This window comes from Limulus polyphemus, unplaced genomic scaffold (assembly GCF_000517525.1).
Source record: "Limulus polyphemus unplaced genomic scaffold, Limulus_polyphemus-2.1.2 Scaffold2736, whole genome shotgun sequence".
In the NCBI taxonomy this organism is placed as follows: domain Eukaryota; kingdom Metazoa; phylum Arthropoda; class Merostomata; order Xiphosura; family Limulidae; genus Limulus; species Limulus polyphemus.
Window position 1 is genome coordinate 148,170 of NW_013668346.1, and position 12,454 is coordinate 160,623.

At 31.5% G+C, this 12,454-nt stretch overlaps 1 protein-coding gene across 1 annotated transcript in view; it reads left to right on the forward strand.

Annotated features, from left to right (window-relative positions):
- Positions 1 to 12,454, forward strand: part of LOC106467774 (acetyl-CoA acetyltransferase, mitochondrial-like) — a 27,142-nt gene that overhangs the window by 8,367 nt on the left and 6,321 nt on the right. The window contains exons 5-10 of the mRNA XM_013928150.2: positions 393 to 493; positions 2,188 to 2,280; positions 5,467 to 5,517; positions 5,931 to 6,032; positions 7,276 to 7,420; positions 10,393 to 10,506. Coding sequence (XP_013783604.2) covers positions 393 to 493; positions 2,188 to 2,280; positions 5,467 to 5,517; positions 5,931 to 6,032; positions 7,276 to 7,420; positions 10,393 to 10,506 — 606 coding nt within the window. The remainder of the gene's footprint in view (positions 1 to 392; positions 494 to 2,187; positions 2,281 to 5,466; positions 5,518 to 5,930; positions 6,033 to 7,275; positions 7,421 to 10,392; positions 10,507 to 12,454) is intronic.

Below are 12,454 nucleotides of genomic sequence, written 5' to 3' on the forward strand. Positions count from 1 at the left end.
GTTGGCAAGTCTTAATAAGGGCTTCCGTCTAGCTGCTCTGCAATGATAACCCAATCTGTGGAGAATCTGTTGAACAGATTTCGGGCTCATCCCACCAACTTTGTCCACTTCTGCAGTCGTTAATCTGGGATCCATTTCGATGTTCCTCTTGACAGATAGTACAGCAAAAGCAAAAACTCATTTTATAAGATAGTAATAATAAATAAATTATATGAATAACAAAATTACAAAGTACATAGTAAAAATGTAATCAAAATAAGCAAGTTAAATATTTTGTTAATATTCTAAAAATATGAGCTGTGTCTAAACACAACTAATCACACATGAACTATTTGCTAAACACTCACTATTATGTTATTACATATAATTAGCTTCTCATTATAATTTTTTAGGTTTGTCTGTTTCTACACCTTGTACTACTGTTAACAAAGTTTGTGCCTCAGGAATGAAAGCCATAGCATTTGCAGCACAAAGTCTTATGCTGGGACATCAGGTAAGCATTTGAAATAAGGTTTTTTTCTAACATAATCTAGATAGTCAGAAAATCATGAAATTATGTAAACAAAAAGGAAAAATTTGTGATTTATGTTGTGTTTAATACGTAAAATCTAACCTAAATTCTCAGAAGGAATGTTACCTTTTTATGTTTCTTTTTGTTAAATTATGTTACTTGAAATGGCCTTCATATAAGGTATAATGGTTTAGTAAACAAAGCCAGTATTTACAAAAAGTATATCCAAAATAGAAAAAAAGAACAAATGAGCCTATAGAATAAATAAAGAAGAAAAGCACTACAAGTTTTAAAATGTAAAGTTCCCATTAGCTTATTAAAAAATTCAGAGATGATGTGGAAAACAAAATATAAAGAAATAATAATAGCTGGAGAAGATCACTGAATAACAAGCTAACATTTGATGCAAATACCAATATAAGTTGTTGTTTTCATAACAGTAGAGTTTTCAAGCAAATTGAGCATTTTTGTTATTATAATAATTTTTTTTTACAAAGAAATTAAACTTGACATATCAAAAGAGAACAGATTATAAGTAGAAATCTGTATGATTGTATTTGGCTTATTCGTGTAAGCTATGTTATTTCATATATAGACAATGTTTTCCAAACTGTATTTGTTCATGGACCACCCAAATTGTTTTTTTGTGTGTGTGTGTGGTGTGATAGTCCACATTATGACAGGATAATTTAATAAAACAAAATAAGTGCATAAAATCACTATAATATTATTATTAACCCCAGACCTACCTTTCTAAATTTTAATGCAATGGGTGTACCTGTTTTTATGAACAAAGTTCTATAATTTTGATTGTAATGTTTGCCAGCTACAGCTTCAAACCAGGTTCAGCATTCATTCTGACTGTTTATTTTGACTTCAGTGTTGCAAGTTATAAATCTAATCTTACTAAACTATAAGAAAACAAACTGCTTTATCTGCAAGTTTTGGGAACTCTCCAATCTCTGAATCCAAAACTCTTATCGTGGATTTTTTATAAACTCTTACCTTATTGTTCTGCCAACAAGCACTTCTCTTCTTGAAGAAACTGGCAGGCAAGTCCTTATTTAGTCCTTATGAAAACTCTGAAATAAATAATACATTTTCCCTCTTTAACTTTTCAATATAATTTATACATATTTTACATGCTTGTGTAGTTGAATGTTTCAAGTGTCTGGTTTGCTCCATGATCTACAAACTCTTCCTTTTGGTAATTTTGAAACCTTTCTATGGACCACAGTTTGGGAACCTCCTCACTAAAAGAACAAACTAAGTATTTAATGGTACTAAAGAAGTATAGCAAAGGTTTACTCCTAGTAAGACAACTGGGTAATATACCACATATTGTAGGAATTTGTAATATACCATTTTAGTTAAAATATTTATACTCGTATAGTGATGCTTTGAAATGACTGATCACTTTAGTATGTTTAATAACAGTGTTCTGGAATGAATAAATCCCTATACATAGTTCCTCCATTTGTATTTCATCAGGATTATAGTAAGGCTGTGCTCAACATGAACTTGTGTACATGTCTTTTACATTTAAACATAATTCCTGTCTCCTTAATTTTTAAATCCTAATAATGCAAGCTGAAAAAAAAAGGGTGAATCACTTTTATGAGTTGAAAAGACATCAACTTTTAAAGACAAATGGTAATAATTGTTATATCTAACAGGAAGTCATGGTTGCTGGAGGAATGGAGAGTATGTCCAATGTCCCATATTATCTTCCTCGAGCAGACCCACCTTTCGGAAACATTACTTTAATAGTAAGTATTTTTTTCACAAACTGTTACAAATGTACATAATTACCATCGTATATATATGTACATCTAACTTTGTGAGAATGTAATTGTTTTTTTTTTTCTAGTTGGAAAAAAACTACATGTTACTACATAGTATGAAAGTTGATTTGTTGTAATGATAATAAAACACTTTCTGAGTTGTGGAATTTGACAATCAATTAATTGTTAGGCTCTTTAATTCAACGTATCGATTATTCTTGCATAATATATATTTTCAAAATTTAATTAAACAACTTTATTATCAATGTATATCAATAAACTTGGCACAAAAACGTTGTTTATAATTCGAATTTTTATAGTATCTATTAATTTCAGAAGGAAATATTTAGAAAATTCTCAATCTTCACTTTCAATATACTTTTCTTGACTTACATTGCCCTCTATTGGTGCAAATGTTTGCTTGTCATTAGCCTTAGTACTCCCACTTACCCTCTCATATGTTAACTTGAGACATCTGCATACTAAAGTGCAAATGATTATGCAGCACCCCCTCCACCAACAGGTTACCCCTATCGTAACTAGTACCTTCTCTAATATTGCAGCCCTTAATCACTTCTTGATTGGCAGTTTTACAGTTCAGACGTGTATTCACTGGTGTTTCCAGACTGATGTTTTTGCTTAATTGGCAAAGTTTATAGCTTCATTTTTCGGGCACATATTTTTTTTTAACTGTAATTTTTCAAACTTTTTATGGCTTTGAAACTCCTTTTTGGAGTTAAACTTCTTTTTTTTTCTTCTGTTCCATTCCACTTATCATATACGTGCGATTCCACTTCGATTCTACCTCAGTGCCTACTACAACTGATTTGTCTGCCACTTCAAAGGAGTCTGAGCATGTTATAAGATCAGAATGTAATGGCTGCTTCACCAGGAGTTGACTACATTTTTGCAGACCTCTGTTGATTGTCCTCTGATATCTTGTAATGCTTTGCCTGTACATGATGATGAGGATTTCTAGTTATGACTCACAGTCGATTGTCTATTCAAGAGAGGTGTCCAGGCCTCCTTTCCCTTTTGTAGACCTATTCAATCACGATGATATGTTTAATCATTACCTCACATTTCTTATCAATCTATTCCTTCACTTTTCAGGGACAGGCCATGGGGTCAATTTTAGTGTTTCCTGAACGCCTCGGGTTATTTGAGTTCCCAAGAGTGGTTTTGGGGACCATGTACTTTAGACAACCATGATCTTGTTTGTTGTCATTCTGACTTCCAGGTATTTTGGGGTGTGGGGGCATTCCCATTTCTTGGGAGCACAGGGTTAGGTCAGCCATGTTGCATAACTTTACTTGGCCTTCCTTTTGTTCTCTGTTCCTCCCCTTGTCGGTTATGGTCTTCTGTTTGCTGTTGAGAAGTGATTAAGGGCTGCAAGATTAGAAAAGGCACTACTTCCAATAGGAGTAGAGTCTCACTCCTGTTGGTGGAGGGGTGCTGCATAATCATTTGCATGTTAGTATGCATGAGGGTAAGCCAGAGTATCAAGGCTGGTGGTGAGAAACAATTTGCACCGATTGAGGGCAGTGTAAGTCGAGAAAAGCTTTTTGTGAGAGGTAAGTATCTATCAGAAATACATTTTCAGTTTAGAGAATTGTTACCTTCTTCAAATCACATTATGCATCTGTGCTTTGAATTCTCCACTTTAGATTTCAAATCTTCAATAATTCAGCTTTCAGAGTGACCAATCAATTATAAACACAAGCTATATGTAATTACAAGCAAAAATGTAAAATCTTGAACTTCCTACCCTCTGAATTTCCTGATATAGATTTGTCAAACTAATCAGAGAAGCCCCTTCCTTCTGTCCTATCTTTAGAAGACATTTATTGTTTGTCTATGATGATTGTTATTGAACTCCAAGCAACTAATGACATTTTCTTAACCTATTTATAGCTTACTTAGAAAGCTAAATAAATAACAGTAATTTTGGGACAATATATTCTACTTAATGATGTGTTTTATGTGTTCTATAATACATATTTGAAAGCTACAGGAATAATCTTTTGAACGACCAATTTAGTGAGAAAAATATTATGGTTAAAGTTAAATGTAGATTGGTGTCTAACAGCAAAAGGCCTGGAACCTTGAGTATGTGCAACATTTCTTGTTTTTTATGTATAATTTTTATTTATTGTTATTTATATTTTAATGAAACTAACTAAAATGTAAAAATTAGAAATTTCTTAGGTAGCAAGACTAAAATAATTCAAAATTTAATGAGCTCACAAATGTAACTTGATTGGTTTTGTACTTTTTCTGTGTGTGTGTGGTGGGGGGGGGGATATGTGATTTATTGCTTTTAATGGAGTGATAAACAGCTTCCATGGAACAAAGTATGACAATAAAATAGATATGAAATCGTAAAGGTAAGTAATTTTAAACTCTTGAGTTAGTTATTGATTGAAAGAAGAAGGAAAGGTATTGTTCATTTTATTTCATGTTTTTCAACTTTTCATTTCACTGTACATTGATGATTGGCGTTAGTTAGTTTCAGGGTATAGAAAATAAGTGATAAAATATTGTTTTACAGAAAACAAAACATTTGATATTCATTTAGGAGGTTCTAAAGGTTCTGTAAATGAAATACGAAACTGTATTTTTCTTCTTAACATAAAAACTCTCTTTCACTCAGACTGATTCAGTAAAGGCTTCATAAATTCCCAGACAAATCTTTTGTAAAAAATACTTTATGTAGATAAGACTTGTAATGTTTACTAAAAGCTTTTCAGATTTCTTGGAGATACATCTGGTACATTTATAGTAATAGCATGTTTAGTTTCACAATTTCATGGTGATTACAAGGTCAGTCAAATTGACCCATTTATAGATGGTGAAATAGAATTGGTGAAATTGGCATACAACTAAACACTGTTTTACTACACGTTTTTATGCAAAGTGTTTGAAAGAACATTTTGGAAGGCCAGGTTGATTTAATGTGGTTATAAATTTATTTTTAGTTTGCTAGCTTGTATGTTTTTTATGTTACCAGGACCTCAGACAGAAACTGAAGTTCTTCTACTGTATAATTTCTTTTCCTTACCAAACTAATAGGGTGAAATATATCAGTTTAATGGATATATGTTGAGCATATTTACAGACATGCAACTATTGAAATTATCAGTGTATTTCTTTTTTCTTTTTTTTCCATAGGATGGATGCATGTATGATGGTCTGACTGATGCATACAACAGGGTATTAATGGTATGCTAATTTTTTTGTCATTTGTGTTTATTTCCAATATTAAAGTATGCACTTGGGTAATGTTATTTCCTTACTTATAAATAACAGTTATTATTAAAATTAACTTTTTACAATGTTTTCAAATGTATATTTACAAAAGAATTATTACTGATTTTTAATGTCATTCTTCGAGGTAAAAGATGTTGTAACACTTTGACATTTTTAATATTTTAAATTTATGTGTCAGTTGTTTTAATAATGATTTAGAATTTGATAGTAAAGATATTTTTTATAGTTTTTCAATTAAAGTAATTCATAAAGCATAAGTACACAAGTTGCCAAGAAAGTTTTGAAACTATCAGTTGTAATAATTGTATTTCATTTTGTTAGTTTCACTTCGAATTATTTTTTCATAACCTTCCTTTTAACATTAGGGAGTGTGTGGTGAGAAAACTGCCAAGACTTACAATATCAGCCGACAAGAACAAGATGAATATGCTATAAGTAGTTATAAAAAATCTTTGGCTGCTTTTGAGGTGTGTAGTACAATTAAAATTATGAATTGAAATACATTAATGGTTTATTTAGACTACCTTTTATGCTTCTGTTTTAATAAGGGAAAACATGTAGATTGAAACCCACAAAATAGTAACTACTAGAATAGAAAGTAAAAAATAAGTCTGTTCTTAAATGGAAGTATCAGTCTTGAAACTTTTTAGTATGAAAGCTAAATTACTTTTAACCGGCCCCTCATGAGCTAGTGGGGGACATTTTTGGTTGAAACAAATATACTACTCAATCCGGTTTTTCTTAATTTGAACTGAAATTTTTTGGACATGTTTATTGGCTAAAAAGAAGGCATTTCCCACATCTTTTAGCTTTTAGGCTGCAAAAAGTAATTTGAAGTGGTATGGTGACTGAAATCTGTCAGCGCATCATGAGCTTAACAGCCAGGCACAAGAAGCATGGAAGTCTCCAAATGACGTACAGAGGTATTCAGGAACCATTTAGAGCCACCTTGGTAGATATTGTGCAATATTATGCATGTAGCTGCTTTCAAAGTGTTGATGTCTGCTCATCCTACTGCTGACTATTGTGACGCTTCGACCTTCCCTACCAAATCACAGGTGAAATAAATCATATCTCAGTTGAAAAATAAACATAAAAAGGTGATAGAAGAAGTATAAAGGGGTGGTAATTAGTTAATTAATGATGCTGAGAATGTGGCTTTATTGATATATATACTGAATTTACTCCCAGCGGGTAGACCCTTAGTACTAGCTAGTATGGTGACTTGAGGATTTCACTTTAAAATTTATCAGTTAACAAACAAAAACTTGACTCCACATTATTTTAAAAAGATACATCCAAAACCACCCTCTTTGGGAGTTTCCATATTGAACTTACTTTTAATATTCAACAAATTGTAGTGTAAAGACACCACTTGGCTCCTGAGGGACATGTTAAAAGTATATGAATTTTATTACTGAATAGTTTATAATATTGAAATATTGTTAAGTTTGTAATTAAATCCTTCATTTCTTTAGTAGATTTTATACATTTAAATTACTAGGAAACAAAATGTTGCAAAATTTCATTGTAAATATAATCTTACAATAATTTAAATATAGGTGCGACAACTTATCTAGCTGTATATACTTGTTTTAGATGTAATTATTATTTTAAGAGACTAATGAGAAAGGTTTCATAAAAACATTTTGATTTCATTGATAGGGTCCAAATTTTGTTAAATATACTTAAAATTAGCTTTGTATTTAGGCTGGGGTGTTTGAAAGAGAGATTGTCCATGTTGTCATCCCAGGCAAGAAAGGAAAACCTGATACTGAAGTGAAACAGGATGAAGAATTTACCCGTTGCAATATTGAAAAGTTTCAAAAATTACCTCCTGTATTTCAAAAAGATGGTAGCTTTCAAATGAGAACTTTTAAGACATTATTATAATTGTTTCTTTTTGGTATTCAGATTCCTGATAACTAAAAATTGGTGATAATATTTTGCAAACTTGTGTGTAATAATTTCTAATATTGTTATGTTGAACTTGCAATGCTCTTTTTAAAAAGTAGCTGCCATATAGGTAAAATCTAAAAGAAACCACGCTCTGGCCCATACATATATAAAAAAACCTCAAAACAATTTTTCACATATAGTAGTTGAAATTGTCAGAATGGTCTTCATACTAAAGAAAAATGTATATACATGTTGCACACATTACGTTGTTTGATACATACACCACAGTTATGGAGTCATAGGCTAGTTTTCTGATAGAATTTTGTTTTCAAGAAGTGAAAACTGGGGCCAAGGTGAGATTTCGAACTTTGACATACTTAGTAGGACACAGGTCTGGTTTTGAAAGTAGGTGGATATAAGCACATGCTTAGTATGACTACATCAAGAAATCTTTTCATGTAGCTTTTAGTTTTAATAAAATTTATTATCTCATGATTGTTTAGCACTCTGTGACCAGTTCCTGACCTGAAACTGTGGTGTTGGAGAGTATTTAAATATTTTGTCTTGGTTAACACAGTCACTAAAGCCAGCACTGCTGTGCGGATGATTTTTCAAGTTATGCTGTTGTACAGGGTGTTCATGAAGTCCTTGTGCAACTTTAAATCTTAATAACTTTTGATGTACACATGATTGAAAAAAAAACTGCAAATGGTACATAGAAACATAATTCATAAAGTTGTATTACAATGCACCATTTTTATTTCAGGTCTCTAACTAATGAATATGGCAAAAATAAAAGAAAAAGTTAGATGAGGACTATGGCTAGCTGAACTGAAGTCAATAAGGGGAGAAACTGTAGAACTCATTGGAATAAAGATGCACTTACCTGTGCTAATAGCACCTTCTTTCAACAAGACGGTGCTCCTTGCCACTTTAAGTGTGCGTGAATTTTTGAATGATGTTTTCCCAAAGAGGTGGATCAGTAGACGTGGACAAGTTGCTTGGCCCCTCTTGGTTCCCTGACCTAGCTACATTGAACTTCATTTTATGGGATTATGTAAAAACTACTGTTTATTCATGAAAGCCCAATTTTTTGGAGGAACTTAGAACAAAAATCACAAATCATAACACTACTTGGCAGCAGCAAGAGCATGTTTTTGGAGAGTTAGAAAATCAGCTTGACAAGCGTATTGTTGCAGATGTTACAATTTAGAAAATTAAGCTTTATTATCTTGAAACTTTGTTTCTATCATGCATACATCAAACGTTATTAAAGTTTAATGTAGTACAAGGACTTTATAAACACCCTGTATATGTTTTAAGGAGTGTTTGTCCATCTAGGCTGTCCCATCCAATATGCTAAACCCTAAAATAAAAGTAAACTACTCCAAAGCTAACCCTTATCATCCACATATTTATCAAACCTAACCTAATCCAAGATCCAAAACAATATCCTTCTGTTTATATTTCTATGATAAAAAGTTTGTCACAAAATGTTTTAACTTTTCTTATACGATATTGGTACATTCTGTCTCTCTATACAAGCTTGTGAATTGCAATTGTTTTAACTATTATATGTTCAGTTATTGCCACATATCTGTATATACAAGTTGCACACATAACATTCTGTGATACATGTGCCCCAGTTATGGAATTATATGTTAGTTTTTCTGATATAATTTTTTTCAAAAAGTGAAAACTGGGGCCAAGGTGAGATTATGAACTTTCACACTTAGTAAGCTGCGGATCTGTTTTTAAAAGTAGGTGGATATAAGCACTTGCAATAATGTTTTTCTGTTCTTCCTGCACACAACAACAGTATTATATTTAAAACTTCAGGAATCATTTCAAGCCAGTATACATAAATTAAGTAAATAATTACTTTGGAATTATTCAAGTTTTCATTCTGACATTGCTTGGTACCTGAAGGAATTAAAAATTCTAATGAAATATTCTTTTGCTGTTAGATATAAATAGATTTAGTTTTTATTTAAGTTTTTACTGAATTTGAAGCTCTTTATGTTCTTCTCATTTTGTATATTAAATTTTACTTTATTAATTTTTGTAGTGATAAAAAATCACTCCACTTTTTTGAAAGTTTAAGTAATATGGCCTCTTTTGCTTCTTCAGCTCATAAATCACATATTAAGATAAAAAGTTTTAGATAATATGATGACAAACTAATTTCTTGGTTTTATGTAATGTCATAAGTTATAATTCTAATATAATAATTAAAATCTAGAATGTCTAGCATGTTCAGGAATGTTAGTGATCAAGAGACTTTGCGAAGTGTCTAGAAACTTAAACTACAGATATAAATAGAAGTAGACAATTAGTTCTGAGAGGGTGAATATTGAATAGGTACTGAGTATTTAGTTTTTGGTTGGTAGTGTCAGTCATTGAGTGAACCATCGAGTAGTGTGAATTTAGTTTGACTGAAGTACTTAGGCCAGTGGTATTGACTGTGTATATTCAGTTATTCAATCAAATAATTATGAAATTGTACAAGTAAGTTTATTTTTACATTAGTTCTAGTACCATTAGCAAGTTATTTCTGTTTGAATGTCATTTGTGAACTTAGGTCTACAACTATGTACATGTAAAAGCAGCCTATAGGAAATTTAAAGTAAGAAATAAACTAATTTGTCATCATTACATGGACTGGACTTAAAATTATTTTCACTTAATTAATTTCTTTTAAGTTTGTATGTTAGGCATAGAATGACATTTTAAGGAGAGTAAAGATATAAAAGTTAAACTTTTGCTTAGACTAAATTTGTTGGCTTTTTAGTATGTTTTGTTTTGAATAACTGAACTTATTTAACTAAAACAATACTTTGTACAATTTTTTAGTAACAAGAAAATGTCTTAAGCGAGTAGTAATCACTTTTCATTTCTTGTGTCTTTGAATAAAGTGTTTTTTTATAGGAACCATAACTTTAGCTAATTCAAGTTCCTTAAGTGATGGAGGAGCTGCCTGTGTTCTAATGACTGAACCAGCTATGGAAAAGTTTAAGGTTAAACCTCTTGCAAAAATAATTGGTAAGCATATGATGTTTTTTTATGTATTGGTTTCTTATTATTTTCCAGATATATCTCTAATATTGTTATAAGTTTAAAGAATATAGATGAAGAATGAAATTAGGAATGATGTTTTGGATTCATTATTTTAAAAATTTAACAGTTTTTGTTATTATCATTATTAATAAGAAACATTACATTTCCTGAACACTACTTTTAATGTGTGGGCATTGCTTTGTACACACTGTTGTATCAGATTTTGTATAGTAGCAAAAAATTAAAAAAATATATTCATATATAGCTGGAATGAAGGTGGAAAATGTAATGGTAAGATTTACATAAAACAATTTTTGTTTAATTTTTTTTATTAATTGACAGAAGCTATTAATGCAAATACAGTAAATAAAAATAACTAAGTGCATACATATGTAATGGATATGAATTAACACATAAGCATATTTATCTATTATTTACAAGGCACAAAAAATTAACACATTCTCAAAATGAAACTTAATTTTCCAACTCTAATCTTAGAGTGAAGACAGAAATGCATTAATATAATTCTGAAATAGTACAACCTTCCTCACCCAAAGCTATCTCGTTACTGGTTTGCACTCTAAGCATTGGTAAAAACAGTTCACTAACGGACAACTCGTCTTTTATACCCCTTCATTTTTGTGCCATTTCATGCTGATCATGTGGCTATACTCCACCAATCATAGTGTGCCATCTATACTAGTGCAGCTGGTTCTCTCTAGTATTCTAGCACAATCCCCACTTTCTCGATTGGCATTACAGTGTTTTGACATGTGCTTTAATTCATTTTTCATGTGACTACAAAATTTTGAGTATGCTTGATCACTATGCCTCCATGTAATCTGCTGGGTTGGTATTGTTTTTTTTCCCAGGAGAACTGTGGTAAGTTTTCAGTGTGTGTTCCTGACTCCCAGTAGATATACCCATGTTTAGCAAATTAATGTGTGCTGGACGTAATTTCCACACTCAATAATTTAGGTTTTTCATGTCTTCCCTGCTCAGTAGTTGGTAAGTTAGATTTTACAATTCTTTGACTTGCTTTTAGAGTTTTAATACTACTTTGTTATTGTTTAATTTTCAGTATATGTACTGGTTTTGCATGATCATTACTGCTTTGGTAATTGTACCTTCGGCTAATTTTTTGGTTTGGTGTTTTGGTTTATTTTTCACTGTTTATGTTATTTAGTTTGTAAGTTTCTTTTTCTTTACTACTAGTCACATCTAATTGGGGATTAGATTTAAGTCAAAATTTGTTATTGTTAACTGGGTGCCTTTTTATTCTCATGTTCTTCAGGGGTGGTTTTACTTTGTGTCCTATGTCTTATAGGTTCTTTGAGTGGACTTGTATGTTTTCTTCTTTGAGTAGGAGGTCTTGAACAGACTCGGCAAGACAACTGGACGCAGTATGATCCCGAGGAGGGAAGGAGATTTGAGATGTGGATAGAGTGGGAGCAGAATTGAAGGCAGAAATCTTCAGATAGAACCCGTAGTGTAGCCAATAAAACACAAACTAAAGATACTTAGAGAAAGTACTGAATACTAATGAACTAACTAGTCTACAAAGTACATCAGAATTACCAACCTGCAAAACTATGAAATTCGACCTAAAACATAAAACAATGAGCAACACCTAAAGTAAAAAAACACTGAAGGAACTTAGAAGATAAAAGACCTATAAATATTTTATTGAATGGGTGGTGCCCACTCAACTGGGATTGTACTCCCGTCTATTTATTGTCTTCAAAAACACGGAAGATTGGAGACCCATCATGGATCTGTCCTGGCTGTATACTTATCTAGAGACACCTCGTTTCACCATGGCATCCTATCTTTCATTTCAATGGGTCTTTTTCCCAAGACTTTGGATGACCAATTTTGTTGTGACAGGTGCCTATCTTCATATTCCAATTGTTCCAGTGTCACATCGTTTTCT